Source organism: Selaginella moellendorffii, unplaced genomic scaffold, assembly GCF_000143415.4.
Source record: "Selaginella moellendorffii unplaced genomic scaffold, v1.0 SELMOscaffold_56, whole genome shotgun sequence".
In the NCBI taxonomy this organism is placed as follows: domain Eukaryota; kingdom Viridiplantae; phylum Streptophyta; class Lycopodiopsida; order Selaginellales; family Selaginellaceae; genus Selaginella; species Selaginella moellendorffii.
The window spans coordinates 1,209,578-1,228,163 of NW_003314317.1; the positions used below are offsets into that span (position 1 = coordinate 1,209,578).

Genomic DNA, 18,586 nt, shown 5'->3' on the forward strand with positions numbered 1-18,586 from the left:
CCGGATTGAGGAACCACTCCCTAGGCTATTGGGTAGGTTCATCCCTAAGAATACTTGCTAAAACATTATAGAAAGTGCAAAGCTATCCTCCTGGTCTGGAGGAGAATGACCAAAGGAAAGGTGTGAAGCCAAAAAGCAAGAAGTAAGGGGATAGAACCGAACCGTAGGAATCAAAGGGCATAACTAAGGTTGGTTATGCCAGCTGGGAGTGGAGAATCAAGTGGGGGCTCGAGGGTGTTGCCGCTAGCAACCGTGATGCCATGGAGAGTCTAAAATATGGAATTGTCCATGTTAGACTATGTGGCATTTGGAAGGCTTGCAAAAAGGGAGGCTTTAGCAAGCTAAGGGACAGAGTTCCTTCAAGGTTCCCAAAGATGATTCTAGGTAGCGTAGTACCTAAAAAGGCCAAGCGTAAATGGTTCAAGGAACGCGCGAAATCAGAGTGGCGCAGCAGAAGCGTGGTCTTGAAGCTTGCCATGAGGCAAGGCTATCAAGGTTAGGGAAGAAGTTCCTGAGTGTTCAAAGAGAGGGCTTTGAACGAAAGTCGGTGATCAAGGGCTTTCACGCTTGTGCAGGAACCATGTTACAGTGGTCGAAGGACTTGCCAAAGCGAGATTGGCGAGTCAGGGGAACAAATACCCTAGTTGAAGGTGATAACTTCAAAAAGGGTGGGCCATGGGGCCAAGCATGGAGGAGTCCATGCATGATCACAGGCCTGTCAAGTGAGAGGACTTGGCAGTGGGGAGGAACTAGGTTCCTAAGTTGTGATCTATAGCGCGCTTTAAAAATGAGTTGGTGCACCGGCGTGGGGAGTCACGCCAGGCATCTTGTGTGATGCCGTCCGTAGATGCATATACGGAGGTTGGGTTCGAGTCCCGACCCTCTAGTGCTTGGGTTCGAGTCCCAAATCACTAGGGCGTGGTGATGGTTTGGAATATGAGGACACTTATATTTCGGTGGTCATGGACTCTCAGTGGGGAGACTGGTTTGGGCACACCGCCAAGCGAGGGATGCCTCGGAGTCGTGATGCACGGTTAGATTGCTTAGTGTGAAAGCTTAGCATATCTAACTTGAACGCTTTGGTGCAAGTGGCACCAAGGTCGTGGTGAGTGAGATGGGGACACCTAATCTCAGTTGCTATGAACCCTTGGCCGTAAGGGCTGGCTTGGGTGCACCGCCAAGTGTGGGGGATGCCCCCGGGGTTATAGTCAACAACTTGGAGGTCTAGAAGACCAAGTACCTCTTGGCAACTCTGTTAAGGTGCCAAGGTGAGATCACTAGGTGATCTTATGGCCAGATAAGGACAAGGTCCTTGGTTGGTTAAGGAATGAAGTTCCTGGTTCAAAATGTTGAAATTGAACTGTTTAAGGTGGTGTGGCTTGGTCGTGATGACCAAGTGGGAAGAGCACCTAAGGGAAATAAACTATGTCCGTGCGATGGCATAGTGAGTCCGAGGAAAGTAGTCTCTATAAAAGACCCATGGGAGGGTCACGAAGTTGGGCCGTGGATAGAGCCCATAGCAGAAGATGCTAAAGAGACGTACTAGGGGTGAACATCCTCCGGACTTGGTAAAGAAGAGTCTTTGCTATGGAACCGAAACAATACCTCAAGGAGGGAGGTAGAGATTCGATGTTGCTTGGTGCAACAATCAACGGATAAGAGCAAAAGATGAGTGGCCAAGATAGGGCCGTGGAATCCCTTGGAAGGAATCCAAGTGACAAAGTTAGGCGAGGAACACTAATGTGTTGGACGCTAACAAGTTGCGGGAAAGGAAGTGTGTTTCCAAGGAGGGATTCCGAAATGCTCCGATTTGGCGAAAGTGGAAGCTCCAAGGGAGGGAGCGGTAAGGTAGCCAAATGATAGGGCCATGAACAGCCCTAGCACAAAGTATGATAACTGGAACTTTGGCACGAAATAGAAGAGAGGATGATGGTGCCCTCAAGTAGAGAACTTCCTAGGATGGGAAGTGGAGTTGCACAAAAGGTGCAAGGCAAGGTGTCGGAGACACCTAGGAAATTGACTCCAAGAAGTCAAAATTCAAAGTTCCAAAGTGCAAAGGTTATATCGATGGAAATTGAGACTACTCGAGAAGGAGTAGTGGGATTGACTTAGAGAAGGGTCTCTAAGAGGTTTAGCGAGAACTAAACCAATAAAAGGAGAGAACCACTATATGTGGTCCAATCAGTCTCTAAGTTGGAGAGACTACCCTCTTTAGAGGATATGCAAAAGGCATGGTGAGCCTTCAATGTCCAACCATTGACGAATATGGAGAAGGCATGGTGAGCCTTCAATGTCAAACCATTGACAAATATTGGCTAGGTGCCAAGGATGGAAATGGTAACACACGCGAGTGTTACTTTACAAAATGGTTTACCGTTCGATGAGGACATCGAACTTCGTCTATGGGTGGTGGAGTTGTGAGACACAAAATCCCTAGGCCCCAAAGTGGAGATGGAAGGGCGCCACATGGTAGTGGCCGAAGCGAGAGCCAAACGAGCGTAACACGTTTGGACCAAAAGCTCCGACTTGAAAAGTCAAGAGTGGGAGTGGAACTCCCAACGAAGTGCTCGAGGAACGAGCACGAAGCGAGCAAAAGGCGAGGCTCCAAAAAGGGACCCAAAAGGGCCAACACATGACACGTGGGAGTCCGAGATGGACCCGAGTTGGAGTCCGAAGTGGAGTCCGAGATGGACCCGAGTTGGAGTCCGAAGTGGAGTCCGAGATGGACCCGAGTTGGAGTCCGAAGTGGAGTCCGAGATGGACCAGAGTTGGAGTCCGAAGTGGAGTCCGAGATGGACCCGAGTTGGAGTCCGAGATGGAGTCCAAGATGGAGTCCGAGGTGGACCCGAGATGGACCCGAAATGGAGTCCGAGATGGAGTCCGAGATGGACCCGAGATGGAGTCCGAGATGGAGTCCGAGGTGGACCCGAGATGGACCCGAAATGGAGTCCGAGATGGAGTCCGAGATGGACCCGAGATGGAGTCCGAGATGGAGTCCGAGATGGAGTCCGAGATGGACCCGAGATGGACCCGAGATGGAGTCCGAGATGGAGTCCGAGATGGAGTCCGAGATGGAGTCCGAAGTCAAGACCGAGACCGGGACCGAGACCGAGACCGAGACCGAGACCGAGATCGGGACCGAGACCGAGACCGAGGCCGAGGCCGAGACCGAGCCCGAGCCCGAGTCCGAGTCCGAGTCCGAGTCCGAGTCCGAGTCCGAGTCCAAGTCCGAGTCCGGAGCCTGAGAGGGTGAAAGCCCAAAGCGTTCGTCTCCCAGACCCTGGGGGGTTTGGTGAGCTCCAAAAGTATAGTAGGGGGAGGACTGCAGTGGAGCCAGTTTAGCCAGGAAAGGCCAGTTTGGCCCAGGAAGGCTGGACCCAGTGTTGGGTGATGAGCTGCCCACTGGGAAGTCCAAGACTAGAGTGAACACGGACCGACAAGCGGGGTAGTTTGGTGAAGTGTTCAAGAGCCGGCTCTAGTTCCCCCGGGAGATCGACTGGCCGATGCTCCCAGTCCAAGTGTGGGTGGCACTACCTACTTGGATACCAGGCGTGGCTCAACGGAACCTCGCTCTAAGCCCATGGCTAGAGCACCTAAAGGCGATAGGTGGGGAGAGTACCCAGGTGGCTCGCGTAAGGCCACGGTGTTCCGAAATGTTGTCCCAAAGGCCCAGACTGTGGAAAGGAAGAGGAGCAGTCCTCTGGAGAAGTGACCAAGGACACAGTCGTGTGGTGAAGAAGTCCCAGAGGACCGTGAGACTTAGTGGTCGGGCCTGTGGGCCTCGATCCAGTGGCAGTGTTGGCAAACACGGCCAAGGGCAGAAAGGGACTTAGTGGGGACTGATAGAGGGATATTGGGGAAGGCTATTCCCCTTGTTAGTGGGCATCCTAAGGATGCTAAGGAGTGGATCTGAGATGACCACTCACGGATGGTTTGCCTAGTCTTGGAGAGCCAAGACTGTGATGCAAGTGGTATTGGACTACCAGTGTGGCAAAGGTGATTGGGCATGGCCTTAGCGTAACGGGCTGCCATGTCGGTGGTACCTTTGAGTGTCGGTCATGGGATCGGACACGTGGAGCACTTGGACCAAGTGTAAATGTTGAGTGGCATGGATGCCATTCTCGGGGCTAGCAAGTCCCAAGTCCTGGATTGGACTGATGGAGGTTGTGAATGAGACTCCTCCAAGTGGTCGGAGGTGTGGTTAAGTGACTAAAGTAGAACGGAAAATTTAGTCGCTTACAATATGTCGGAGCGGATCAAGCTAGGAATGCTGTGGCCAGCACTTCGTCAAGATCTTGTCGGACTTGTGCATGCACTTGCTCCTGCCACTCTTGACGATGCTCTTCGCTTGGCACAACGTTATGAGATGTCGCCTCTTCCACTTCTTGTTACACGTCCTTCAGCTCCACTTCCTATGAGTGATGGTCTTGTTCCCATGGAGGTTCATGCTGCTGCTACTCGAGTCCAAGGACAAGGGCGAGGACGTGGTCGTGGCTGTGACGTTCGTTGCTGGGCGTGTGATGAAGTTGGTCATACTTATCAGCGTTGTCGGCGCTTTCCGGATTGGCGACCTCCATTTCCTGGGTGGAGACCTTGGCGTCAGCAACGTCCCGTTGGTGCTGCTGCGGTGGAAGGTTTGGATACCGAGGTGCATTCGGGAAACGAGGAGTCGCGCGAGTAATGGAGGGACCTTGCGCGAATAAGTTAGTGACCCCTCCATCTTTCTTTCGGGAGTATCATCAAGGGGTTCACTCGGCACCGGTTCATCCAGTGTTTACTTTCCAAGCTCGTTTTTATAACAAGAGGTCTCCTATTCTTCTCTCCGTGTTGGTTGATACAGGTTCGAGTTTATCTTCTATTGCTCGACCTGTTGCCACATGTTGTCGTCTACACTTGCGTCGTGCGGCGGATCCAGTTTTCATTCTTTATGGCAACGGCCGTACACATGCATGTGCACGAGATGAGGCGGACCTGGTTGTGCGTATGGGCGATCTCGAGCTTGAGTTGCAGTCGTTGCGGGTGGTGCCGAGTCAAGCTTTTGACCTCATTCTTGGTATGGATTGGTTGCAGCACAATCATGCCAAGTGTGACTTTGAGGCTTCTCCCCCTTGTCTCATACTTCCTTATGTTTCATCCATTCCTCTCACTTCCGTACCTCTTCGTCCCTCTACTTCTACCTCTGCTTCCATTACTTTTATTCCCCCACTATTTCCTCTTGTGTTTCCATCTTGTTCTGCTCTTCCCTTTTCCGATCCCTCCGATGATCTTTGTGTTGCAGCTGTTGACCAGCTCATATAGGAGTATTCTGATCTCTTTGAATTTGACCTATCGTCTGGGGCCAAGATTGCCACACGTCATCCCATTCCAACCGGGGATGCTCGTCCAATCAAGGTTCCTGTTCGTCATCGGTCACCCAAGGAGATCAAGATTTTACGTGCAAACGTCAAGGAGATGTTGGAGAAGGGTGTTATTCGGAAGTCGCGGAGTCCTTGGGCATGTGAACCTCATCTTGTGACGAAGCCTGATGGGAGTATTCGTTTCTGCATCGACTATCGTCCGTTAAATGAAGTGACGATCCCGGACGTGTACCCTCTTCCTCACACTGCTGATCTCTTGGATCGTCTGGGGCGAAGTCGTTGGTTCACCAAGTTAGATCTTGCTTCTGGGTATTGGCAAGTACCGATGGCTGAAGAAGATATTCCTAAGACTGCTTTTCGTACACCATTTGGTTTGTACGAGTTTTTGGTGATGCCGTTTGGTTTGAACAATGCTCCAGCAACTTTTCAGCGGATGATGGACGAGGTTCTTTACGATATGCCGGAGGTGACGGCTGACTTCATTGATGATGTTTTGATCCACTCGGAGGGGACGTGGGAGGAGCATGTTCGTGATGTTTGTAAAGTGTTGGATCGGCTACGCGACGTTGGTTTAAAGCTGAAGCGGTCGAAGTGCGTGTTTGGGTCCAAGGACACAACTTATCTTGGGTACCGTATTTCTCGTGAGGGTTTGCAAGTTGATCCTGACAAACTTGTGGCTGTTCTAAAGTTCCCTACTCCAAAGTGTGTGAATGATGTGCAGCGCTTTTTGGGTAAGGTGCAGTATCTCGGTCGTTTTGTGGATCATCTTTCCGATCGCACTACACCATTGCGAGCGTTGCTGAAGTCATCAACGTCATTTTTCATCTGGTCTCCCGATTGTGAGCGGGCGTTCGTGAATCTCAAAGAGCTATTGACGACTCCTCCGGTTTTGGCATATCCTGACTACACTCGACCTTTTATTTTGCGCGTGGATGCTTCTGACATTGGTCTTGGAGGTGTGTTGATGCAAGAGAGCTCGAGTGTGCCTGGTCAGCGCCATCCCATTGCATACATCAGCTGTACATTACAACCAGCGGAGATGAACTACTCCACGACGGAGAAGGAGTGTTTAGCAGCAGTCTGGGGTTTCGAGAAACTTCATGCATATCTACATGGTTCTCGGACGTTACTTGAAGGTGACCATGCTGCTGTTACTTCATTATTGAAGCGGAAGAACCTAGTTGGTCGTATGGCTCGATGGGCTTTGAAGCTTCAGATATATGATTTCGATGTTGTTCATCGCCCAGGGAGTTCTATGGCTGATGCTGATACCCTTTCTCGAGCTCCTCTTCCTTCTCCACTCACTTCTCATGTTTCTGACGAACCTGTTGTTCCAGCATCTGTGGATTTTCTAGATGAGGATTCTGTGCCGTCGGCGGTTGCTGTCCTTGACGTTCAGTGTCCACAGGGTGTAGAGCAAGATCTACCTTCTCTTGATGAGGTTCGCGAGGCTCAAAAGATTGAGCTGTGGATTCGAAGGCTTCGAGGTGGGTTTGAGAATCCTGCATCACTTGCTGATGACTTGCCTTTTCGGCATTTACATTCTCAATATCGCCTTAAAGATGGCCTTCTTTATTTTGTGGGGACGGATCTTGCTGATCATTTACGGCTGGTGGTGCCTTCGGTGTTTATTCTGCGGTTTCTCCATGCCTACCATGATTCTCCTATTCTAGGTGGGCATATGGGACACCGTCGTGTCACTGAGAAGCTGCGCAGATCTTTCTATTGGCCAGAGATGCGACGTGATATTATCCGGTATGTGCGTAGCTGCGTTTGGTGCCAAGCTCGTAATACTCCCCCTTGTGCTGCGGAAGGACGGTTGGAGTCAATTGCAGTTTCTCGTCCGTTTGAGTTGGTGGCGTTTGATCTTATGGGACCTTTTCCGCGATCGACTGCTGGCAATGAGTATATTATTATTGCTTCTGACTACTTGACTCGTTGGGTGGAAGTTGGTGCTCTAACTGCTGTTGGATACTTCCTCCTCAATCGAGTGGTATTCCAGCATTCTTGTCCAGAGCGGATTCTTTCGGATAATGGTCTTGCATTTATGGCTGAGGTATTTCATGTTTTGACATCTCGGTTGGGGATACGCCACACTTTTACGAGTGCTTATCATCCACAATCAAACGGTCTGGTGGAACGGCTCGTTCGGACATTCAAAGGGATGATTGCGAAGTATGTGAACTTTCAACATTCAGATTGGGATGGTTATTTGCCGTCTCTTCGGTATGCCTATGTCACAGGGGTGCAGAGTTCTGTTGGTGCTTCACCATATAAACTTCTATATGGTCATGATCCAATATTACCAACTGAGCTGGGTTTACCTTCGCGATTGCCACGAGCTCCTGATGCTAGGTCATGGGATCAATATTTGACAAGCATTCTTCCACTTGTCCGAGCAGAGTCTGCTGAACACTTAGGCCGCGTACAAGTGGGACAACAACGGCGCTACAATTCCCATCATCGTCCACCTGCGGAGTACAAAGTGGATGATTTGGTGTTAGTCCATTTTCCCCATCTTACAGTACGTGGTTTATCTAAGGGGCTCCTTGTGCAGTGGAAAGGACCGTATCGGGTGTTGCGGCAAGTTGGACCACAAGTTTATGAGGTTCGGCATGACGTTCAGCAGGCTGATCCTCCGGAGATTGTGCATGTGCAGCGGTTAAAACACTTCATACAAAGGGATCAGGAGCAGTTAATACCGTCTACAGATCCACCAATGCCTCCTCCTGACGTTCCTCCAGATCCCGGCTCATATACAAGAGAACCCTGACGGCCTTCCATTATTCCGAGAGGAGGGGATGATATGAGGGCCAAGTGTACGGCTACAATGCCGTATACTAATATTAGCGTAGTGGATTTTGGTAGCCGTCGGATTGGTTTCAATCCGGACCACTCGCTCCTGTATATAAGCTAGGGTTTTTGGGCTAATTGAGATGCACATTTCTGTATTCCCTTTCCATATTCCATGCACTCACACTTTTATGACTTAAATTAGGTTACTACTTTAACAATAATCACTAAAACAATGTAGCCTTATAAGAAAATGCTGAATTTAATTATAATCTATATCAAAACATGGTTAAATATGTTAAAACTTTAGATATGATGTTTTTGGTCTGCATAAGCAAACTTGTAGAGGGACTGGGATGGTAGTGAATATATCAAAATTATGTTTGAATATTTTAGAATATTCTACCATCTAATGGTTGTTAATTTTGTATTTATAATTTTATACATGTTTATAATGTATAAACTTTCTTAAACCCTATCTAGTATATTATTTTTTAGTACATTATCTATATATTCAATAAGATTAATCTTGTATTTATAAATTACAAACATTCTTATAATTATAAACATTATTTGATCAATTGGATTAATAAATAAGAATAGCACTACTATTAAACAAACAAAACATTGCTACATGCAATGCATAGCATTTTTTTATATAAATTTAGTTAGTTAATTAATTAATTTTACAAATAATAAAGAGAATAATGCCTTGGAATTATTTTTTTATTATTGAGTATAAAGAAAAAAATAAGGTAAAACGTTTTTCCTCTTTTATGACTCTTAAAAACAATAAGTGCCAATATTTTTCTACTTCTTTACTAATATTTAAATGATATTAATACATATATATTACAATCTTAAATTTAAATGACAATTAACAAATCCATAAACTATAATTACATTTATAATTAAAGTGCACTCTTCAAAAGTAAATAAAAGTATTGAAATTTATAAATAAAAGTCTACAGTTTATAAATTTAATAAAAAATTATTTCTAATTTTTTAAATTTAATTTCAGCATTGTCATTACCCTTGTGAGACATTTTTGAAATTCTATTTTTCATCTACAATATATATAATATTAATAATTCTAAAAGTTTTACAAATTGTTTCTTTAAGATGTTTACAGCAAAATATGTTATTAATATTTTTATTATTATTATTACAATAATTTTTATTAAAGTGTTTATATGTATACTATCCAAATTAAAATTATAATATTTTTCTTAAAGAATTTATAACTAATTGAAATAACTGTTATAAATTGTATTAATATCAATTAAATAATCTTTCCTTGAAAGCCTATCTTGTACAGATAGTATTTGTTATGAGTTTAGAGTAGTAGAGAGAGCCTTTTTGATAGATAATATGTAGTTGACGATGGACCACTGATGGATTAATTTATCACAAAGTATTTTTTCTTGTATTTATATGTAAAATAATATTTTTTTGCTTTTGTTGTAATAAATGCAAAAGTTTTCCTTTTGTTTTTTTTTACCCGTGGATGCAACTTTTTCCCCTTACCTAAAGGGCGCACGCTTGGAGGCATATCAACAAATGAAATTAAATATTTAGTTTTTACCAAATGGTGTTAAATCAGAATTCACTAATGCAACCAAAGATATGTTCTAGGTTACTCTTAGATAGTAAATTTTTCTTTTATTTTTCTTTTTTAATTTTAGTCTTTTTTTTTTCAGGAATGCTACCTTGGATAACATATCAACTACAATCAATTGTCACTATCTCTTTTTTACTGTCTTTCGAACGAGTTCAAATTACATTCAATTTTTGCTTTCTTAATACTCACCATTATAGTGAATTAATTAAATTTTTTCTATTCATAACAAAATTATTTATCTTAAGAAAGTGTTTTTAAAACAATCATGAATAATAAACTTGTTTTAGGAAATGTTTTAATTTTTTGTGTCCCTTATGAGAAAATAAAATCTTTAATAACCTTTATTGAAAATTAAAACTACACACTTATCAATCTTTGTTTTAAATTGAAGATTGATAAAAAACATTGTAATCATGAAAGAAAAATAATAAAATCACAAAATGTTTAAAATATAAAACCAAATTTTTAAAAAATGTTTAAATTTTTTTTGAAATATTTTAAAATTATATATGCATTTACATATCTTTTTAATACTTTACAACCAGCTGACTCGCGCAGAGGAGGGATCCAGCCGTGCGATTGGATCGTATCGGACGGCTCCGCGACTAGAAAACGCCATTATCGCCAATCTCGCCATGGGAGTGACCAAGGAGGGCGTCGAGGAAACGCTCAAGGCCAAGCTCACCCCGACCCATCTGGTAAGCCCATGTTCTTACTAGTTCTCGCCTCCTGATCCTCGCGGCTGGTTCTCACTTTTCAATTTCTCGCGATTTTCCTTCCAGGTCGTCATCGATACATCCGGAGGGTAAGCGCGCGGTGATGATCTGTGAGAGAATTCTCTGGCCTTCCCTAATGTTTCTCTTGGATTGTAGATGTGGGGCTAGCTTCGACATCGAGATCGCGTCTTCGAATTTCGAGGGCAAGAGGCTACTGGAGCGCCATCGCCTGGTGAACGCGGCGCTGGCTGAGGAGCTCAAAGACATCCACGCCCTCTCCATCCGCAAGGCCTTGACGCCCAAGCAATGGGAAGAACAGCACCCGGCGCCTGAGAATCTGGCCACGGCGTGAGCGCTCTTCTATGAATTAGCTTTGATCTTTGCTTTCTTCTCGGCACGAAAAAACCCCCGCGAAGAATTCGCTCGCTTTAAAGAATCTCATCGACCATATATTTTAGGGTTTGCTGTGCGAGAGCGATGGCGGCCTCGCGGCGCGGCCAGAAGAGGAAGCGATCGGGCAATTCGCGAGGTATAGCTTCCTCCCAGTTCTCCTCTTGCGATGAAGGCGGCGATTACAAGCACTGCGGGTTCCTCCTCACCGCCGTGGAATCCGATCTTCTCCTCCATGATCACAGCAGCATTCCCCCGGATTGCTGCTCCAACAGCGGTGAAGATTTCGGCGAGCTAGTCCAGTGCCGCGATGGCGTCCAGGAGGCGCCAGACGAATGTAGGTTTTCCAGCCTCGTGGGAGCCGAGTGTGAATTAACTGGCCAGGGCGCCAACGCTACCATTGCGATTGACGCCTTTCACGCGATTCCAGCCGCAATCGCGGAAGAATCCGTGCTGATCGATCCCGCCACTCCGGATTCCACGTCGCGGAGCTCGGAGAAGTGTCGCAGCAGCTCAGGGAAGCGGCGGGGCAGCTCTAGCGTCACGATTCCAAGCATTGTCTCGCAGCTCCAGAGAGTGGCTTCCATGAACGGCTTGAAATTCCGGGGCCGCGTTGTCAAGGTTGTCGAGAAAGGGGCCGTGGTTCGTGCGGTGGTACTCATCGATGTGTTCTTTCCTTTGCGGCATTTTATCACGCTTAGCAGCTGGAAGGGTGGCAGTGCCAGTGCTTTCGCCATGGGCCACTTGAGGTAAGCATAGGTCTTGGTGTTCTTAGCATCGTTCTTAGCTCTAAGAAGTTCTATAGTTTTGGCGATCGATTCTAAAAGAGAAAACTTTACGTTTTTCTTGCAGCTGCGATTGGAGCCGGAGGAAAGAGCTTGAAGCTTCAAGTTCTTCGATCGATGACGGAGACGTGTGGAACCTTTCGGAATGCCATGTTGTTGGCTGCTCTCTACACTCCAGTGTGTCCACTTCCGTCAAGAACACGAGGTTTAGTCTTCACGAGATTTTTAACTCGCTCTCGGCCGGCGACGCAGGCAGGAGATTCGTGGGCACCAGCTTAGTCTGTGCTTGTGATGAAGATCGTCGGTGCAGTGGCTTGTGGGATCTCCCCGACGAGATCCTCACGTCCGTCTTTAGCAGGCTCCTTCCCAGGGATTTACTGAGCATTGCAGCGGTTTGCCGGCACACCCGCGAACTTACGAGGTTTATCGTCCCTTGTATGAACCTTCGACTGTTTCCACACCAGAATGCGGCGGTCCAGTGGATGCTCCACCGCGAGACGAATCCACAACGTTTCAGGAACCCGATACATAAGGATTTACAGACGGAAGATGGATTCCACCTCTTTTTGAACAGCGTTACCGGGGAGATTTCTATCGAGATGCCGGAGCTCAGCGACTTCCGTGGGGGTCTCTTTTGCGACGAGCCGGGACTGGGAAAAACCATCACAGCTTTGTCACTTGTACTGAAGAGCCAGGGGATCTTTCCATCTCCTCCACCGGGTGCTGAAGTTTGCTGGTCTTCTAGTCTGTCGGGCGAGAAGATCGGATACTACGAAGCAACCTCAGGGACGCAGAGAATGTCGTTACTGAAGCGATGCATGGCTATGAAGGGACGTAGATATCAGCTCGGAGCGGAAACTCCAAGCGAGTTTGGCAAGCGGAAGGCAGCCGCTGACGACTCTATACTAGAGCCTTTGCGCATCAGGAGGAAGCTTTTGGACAGCTATGGTGACGGTAGCGATGAAGCTGGCGTTGGGGATATCGGGGCAGCAGCAGCAGTATCACAGCAGCCAGAAGTAGCTGATGATGTGTGGGTGCAATGCGACGGCTGTAAGAAATGGCGTAAACTGGCAAACGGTTGTGGCTCTCCGAAGGATGGTTCGGCCTGGTTTTGTAAGATGAACAGGAACCCTCAGTATCAGAGCTGCTCAGCGCCGGAAGAATCATGGGACCGGAAAGACAGTATTTCTCACTTGGAAGGCTTTCACAGGAAAGGCAGCGAGCCTGGCCTGGAGCGGAACGTGTCGTTTTTCTTTTCGATCCTGAAGGACCGTGCGGCGTTACTGAACTCCGAGGCCAAGAAGGCATTGAACTGGCTAGCAGATTTGCGTTCTTTGGAGCTTACAAAGATGGCAAGCTCGGGTATCCCAGTTCCGCAGCACTTGAGAATGGTCTCGGTCACAGGACGGACGGACCACGAGTACGAAGAGTTCTTCCTGGCCTTCGGTCTCGTCCCAAAGCAGGACAAGAAGAAGGTGCCGAAATGGCAGTATCCGGAGGGACTGACGGGCTTTCACCTCGATACGTTAGCTCTCAAGTGTGCTCTAGCAAAGCCCGTGGAAGAAGTCACTCGGGTATACCTCTCAAAGGCAACCTTGATCGTGGTTCCGTCAAACTTGGTGGAGCACTGGAAGACTCAGATACAGAGGCACACGAGTGAGAAGCAGCTGCGAGTTTATGCCTGCCTCGACTCGAAAAACACTCCTACGTCGCACAGCCTTGCGTGGGATTACGACATTGTCATCACGACGTTCAACCGGCTCAGCATTGAATGGAACAGCAGGGAGAGCAGCCTGCTGATGCAAATACACTGGTTTCGGATTATTCTGGACGAGGGGCATACGCTCGGAGCTAGTTTCTCACTTACCAACAAGCTTCAGATGGCTGTCAATATGCGGGCTTCATGTCGGTGGGTTCTCACAGGAACTCCTACACCGGATACTCCATACAGTCAGCTCGTCAATCTCCATCCTATGCTGAGGTTCCTCCATGACGAGCTCTATGGTAGCCAGATCAAGCTTTGGGATGCTGCAGTTTTGCGTCCCTTTGAAGCACACTTGGAGGAAGGCAGGCTCCGTCTGGTGGACTTCCTCCGGAGGTGTATGATCAGCGCAAGGAAAGCCGACTTAAGCTCCATTCCTCCGTGCGTCCGGAAGGTCAAGCTGGTGGAATTTACAGACAACCATGCTGCCAGCTACAACGAGCTCGTGGAGACGGTCCGGAGAAATCTTCTCATGGCAGACTGGAATGATCCCGACCACGTCGAATCTCTCTTGAATCCGAAGCAGTGGAAGCTCAAGAATACTACGCTGAGAAACGTCCGGCTGTCTTGCTGCGTTGCGGGCCACATCAAAGTCCGGAATGCTAATCAAGATATCCAAGAAACGATGGAGATGCTTGTTCAGGACGGCATGGATCCAACCTCGGACCAGTATGGATTCATAAAGGGCTCTCTTCTGCTTGGAGGAAACTGCTTCAGGTACTAAAGTTTTATCTTTTTCCTTTTAACTGATTCCATTACTTCGTTTGCAGGTGTGGAGAATGGTGTAGACTTCCGATCTTAACACCTTGTCTTCACTTCTTGTGCTTGTCGTGCGTATCGTTGGATTGTGAACGATGCATTTTACCGGAATGTGGAAAACCGTACCAAATGCAGACACCGAAAGCTCGTCCAGAGAATCCAAATCCGAAATGGCCAGTTCCACAAGATCTTATCGAGCTACAACCATCCTATATCCAAGTAAGCGAATGGTCACTCAAAGGTAGCTGGCTCACGGTTTTTGGTTGTGCAGGAAGACTGGCATTCTGAATGGCAAGCAACGTCAAGCAGTAAAGTCTCTTATCTGGTTGAAAGGCTGAGAGGCCTGCAACAGGAAAACGGGAAACTGCCTGAAAAGGCCATCGTGTTTTCCCAGTTTTTGGAGCATATAAGTGCAATTGAAATGCAGGTAAAGAGCTGTCTCGAGTTTGGCTTACGATCTTACCTTCGTGTTCTTCGCAGCTCACCAAAGGAGGGATAGAGCATGCAGGAATGTACAGTCCCATGCCTGCTGCAAGCAAGGTAGAAAGCCTTTCTTTTTCTCACGTTTGCTTATTGTGAAGCTGGATGCTATCAGATGAAATCCTTGAGAACGTTCCAAGAGAACCCCAAATGCGTCGTCCTTTTGATGGATAGCAGCTCTGCTCTTGGACTGGACTTAAGTTTCGTCACCCATGTTTTTCTCATGGAACCCATATGGGATCGCAGGTTCTTTCAATCAGCCTTTAGTAGGATTCGTTCTTTCTGCTTTTATGTTCTAAACTTTTGAGTGCCTGGCAGTATCGAGGAACAAGTTGTGAGCCGTGCTCATCGAATGGGAGCCACTCGGCCAGTGCTTGTGGAAACCTTGGCAATGGCTGGGACGATCGAGGAGCAAATGCTGGGCTTCTTACAGGCATGCTACGTGAAAGCTCTCGAGGATTTGCTTGTGCTAATTGTACTCGTTTGTTTCAGCGCTGCTCGGATCCAAGTCGAGGTCACCATGATCCTGCGGAGCTGCAATATCTCACCCGTTTAGCTTTCGTCAGGAAACATGCAGCCACTAACGCATAGGAAAATTGATTTTTATTACACCATTTCTTTGTCCACAACTGAGGATAAAAAAGATAAATAAAATATTTAACGTTTAAATGGCCACAAAAGGGCTCATCATTGGATTTATCGCATCTCCCATTTTTGCAGGGATGTAAATAAAATATTCTTGCATTGTCCAACTACTGTATAATTTCCCATTATTAAGAAACAGGAGCATCCTTAAAATGTGTTTAAATATTGGTTTTATTATTTTACAGGTTTTTTAAATTATAATTTGTTTAACAAATGTTAAACTATTAACAAAATATAATCACTTTATAATGAAAGCCATAGTATCATGTATAATTAAAAGGAATAAAATAATTATATTTACAAGATCTATACATATATATTTTTGTTTGCTATTGATTCAATATTAAACTATCTTTAAAAATCTAAATTAACTTTTAGAGGGACACTTTGGACAAACACTACTAATTGTTAAAGTATAGATTTATTTTATATTTTGTAAAATAACTAGATTATACAAAAATTTAAGGAAACTAACTTTAAAATAAATATAAGACTTACTGAAAATAATTCATTTGGTGCTTTAAATTGGTGGTAATAACTATTTAATTTACCAACTTTACAGTCTTATTATATAACCTCTATTATTAATTTTGTTTTACCCATCATTGCTTCATATTTCAGATCTTTATATTGCAGTTAACAAAGTAATATTTGCCCCACTTAATTGATATATTCCCAATCAATGATATTGTAGTCTCCTAATTGCAAAGTGATATATGCACTTATGGTGTGATTATGTTGATATTGAACATCCAGAAAAAAATTTAGTAAATTCTATTACACCTTCTACAAACTCTTACCTAAAAATGTTGTATATCACTATGACACATTATTCTAAAAAATGCTTTACTAATAGTTTTAGATTGTTAGATTGTGTTGTGGCCATTCAAAGGGGAGAAGACCTTACAACCCACGCATCACACTTAAGCTATTAAACATAGATATCCCATTCAAGATGTCTTAAAGACAATTTCTTACTCATTTGGGTTATTGTGTTATGATCTTCAAGTACCAAGGGCAAACATTTGCTAGTGTACTTGCCCCTCCCAGTGAGTTTTCACTTTCTACATGGCTTTGTCAATATATACATCACATGGACGACTAGAAAAAAAAATTCAAAACACCACACGCCAAGGACATCTCGTGTTTCCAGATTCTTTTTAGTTTTACATTAAAGTATACAGCTTATACAAGATCTCTACAATATACAAAGAGGTCTTTTTAATGACCTTTGTAACTCATATTTGTATTGATGCATCCTAGCATTTGCTGGGTATTTCTAGTATGAATATAAAGAACCTCTAGGAGAAGATGGAATTTCAATGTTATAATCTGTTTTGACTGATAAAATTATGGGGCTAATACAATTATAGCCATGTAATTAGTAATGCTAGAAAATTGTTCTGAATTAGCAATTTAGATTAAAAAATGGATTATTTTTTAGAATTATATAAAAAAAGGTTGCAATTGCATAGTAAGCTTAACCAATGTATCAAGTGAATATAAAGAATGCTCTATGTATATTGTGTGGTCCCAAGAAAACAATGTTGTACAACTGAAAGAAAATAAGACCCTTCTTAAGAGTAAAATTTATTTTTTAAGGTTAACAGGCTCATCTTGGTCATTGGATTTTAAATCAATTTTTACTGACACAATGTGAGTGCATGGAATATGGAAAGGGAATATAGAAATGTGCATATCAATTAGCCCAAAAACCCTAGCTTATATACAGGAGCAAGTGGTCCGGATTGAAACCAATCCAACGGCTACCAAAATCCACTACGCTAATATTAGTATACGGCATCGTAGCCGTACACTTGGCCCTCACATCATCCCCTCCTCTCGGAATAATGGAAGGCCGTCAGGGTTCTCTTGTAGATGGGCCGGGATCTGGAGGAATGTCAGGAGGAGGCATCGGTGGATCTGTAGACGGTATTAACTGCTCCTGATCCCTTTGTATGAAGTGTTTTAACCGCTGCACATGCACAATCTCTAGAGGATCGGCCTGCTGAACGTTATGCCGAACCACATAAACTTGTGGTCCAACTTGCCGCAACACCCGATACGGTCCTTTCCACTGTGCAAGGAGCCCCTTAGATAAACCACGTACTGTAAGATGGGGAAAACGGACTAACACCAAATCATCCACTTTGTACTCCGCAGGTGGACGATGATGGGAATTGTAGTGCCGTTGTTGTCCCACTTGTACGCGGCCTAAGTGTTCAGCAGACTCTGCTCGGACAAGTGGAAGAATGCTTGTCAAATATTGATCCCATGAAATAGCATCAGGAGCTCGTGGCAATCGCAAAGGTAAACCCAGCTCTGTTGGTAATATTGGATCATGACCATATAGAAGTTTATATGGTGAAGCACCAACAGAACTCTGCACCCCTGTGACATAAGCATACCGAAGAGACGGCAAATAACCATCCCAATCCGAATGTTGAAAGTTCACATACTTCGCAATCATCCCTTTGAATGTCCGAACGAGCCGTTCCACCAGACCGTCTGATTGTAGATGATAAGCACTCGTAAAAGTGTGGCATATCCCCAACCGAGATGTCAAAACATGAAATACCTCAGCCATAAATGCAGGACCATTATCCGAAAGAATCCGCTCTGGACAAGAATGCTGGAACACCACTCGATTGAGGAGGAAGTATCCAACAGCAGTTGCAGAGGCACTAGCAAGAGCACCAACTTCCACCCAACGAGTCAAGTAGTCAGAAGCAATAATAACATACTCATTGCCAGCAGTCGATCGCGGAAAATGTCCCATAAGATCAAACGCCACCAACTCAAACGGACGAGAAACTGCAATTAACTCCAACCGTCCTTCCGCAGCACAAGGGGGAGTATTACGAGCTTGGCACCAAACACAGCTACGCACATACCGGATAATATCACGTCGCATCTCTGGCTAATAGAAAGATCTGCGCAGCTTCTCGGTGACACGACGGTGTCCCATATGCCCACCTAGAATAGGAGAATCATGGTAGGCATGGAGAAACCGCGGAATAAACACCAAAGGCACCACCAGCCATAAATGATCATCAGGATCCGTCCCCACAAAATAAAGAAGGCCATCTTCAAGGCGATATTGAAAATGTAAATGCCGAAAAGGCAAATCATCAGTAAGTGATGCAGGATTCTCAAACCCATCTTGAAGCTTTTGAATCCACGACTCAATCTTTTGAGCCTCATGAACCTCATCCAGAGAAGGTAGATCTTGCTCTACGCCCTGTGGACACTGAACGTCAAGGACAGCAACCGTCGAC

At 45.5% G+C, this 18,586-nt stretch overlaps 2 protein-coding genes across 2 annotated transcripts; both read left to right on the top strand.

Moving 5' to 3' along the window:
* The first annotated feature begins 10,322 nt into the window (after window positions 1-10,322).
* On the top strand, window positions 10,323-10,942 carry LOC9654167 (protein BOLA2). Its single transcript, XM_024688114.1, has 3 exons — window positions 10,323-10,469; window positions 10,554-10,576; window positions 10,644-10,942. Exons 1-3 carry the CDS (start codon window positions 10,407-10,409, stop codon window positions 10,837-10,839), a joined length of 282 nt encoding a protein of 93 aa, XP_024543882.1. The 5' UTR covers window positions 10,323-10,406; the 3' UTR covers window positions 10,840-10,942.
* LOC9654168 (F-box protein At3g54460) lies at window positions 10,943-15,338 on the top strand. Its single transcript, XM_002983012.2, has 8 exons — window positions 10,943-11,626; window positions 11,730-14,141; window positions 14,195-14,402; window positions 14,455-14,610; window positions 14,664-14,723; window positions 14,779-14,909; window positions 14,982-15,096; window positions 15,156-15,338. Exons 1-8 carry the CDS (start codon window positions 10,965-10,967, stop codon window positions 15,252-15,254), a joined length of 3,843 nt encoding a protein of 1,280 aa, XP_002983058.2. The 5' UTR covers window positions 10,943-10,964; the 3' UTR covers window positions 15,255-15,338.
* The last annotated feature ends 3,248 nt before the right edge of the window (window positions 15,339-18,586 follow it).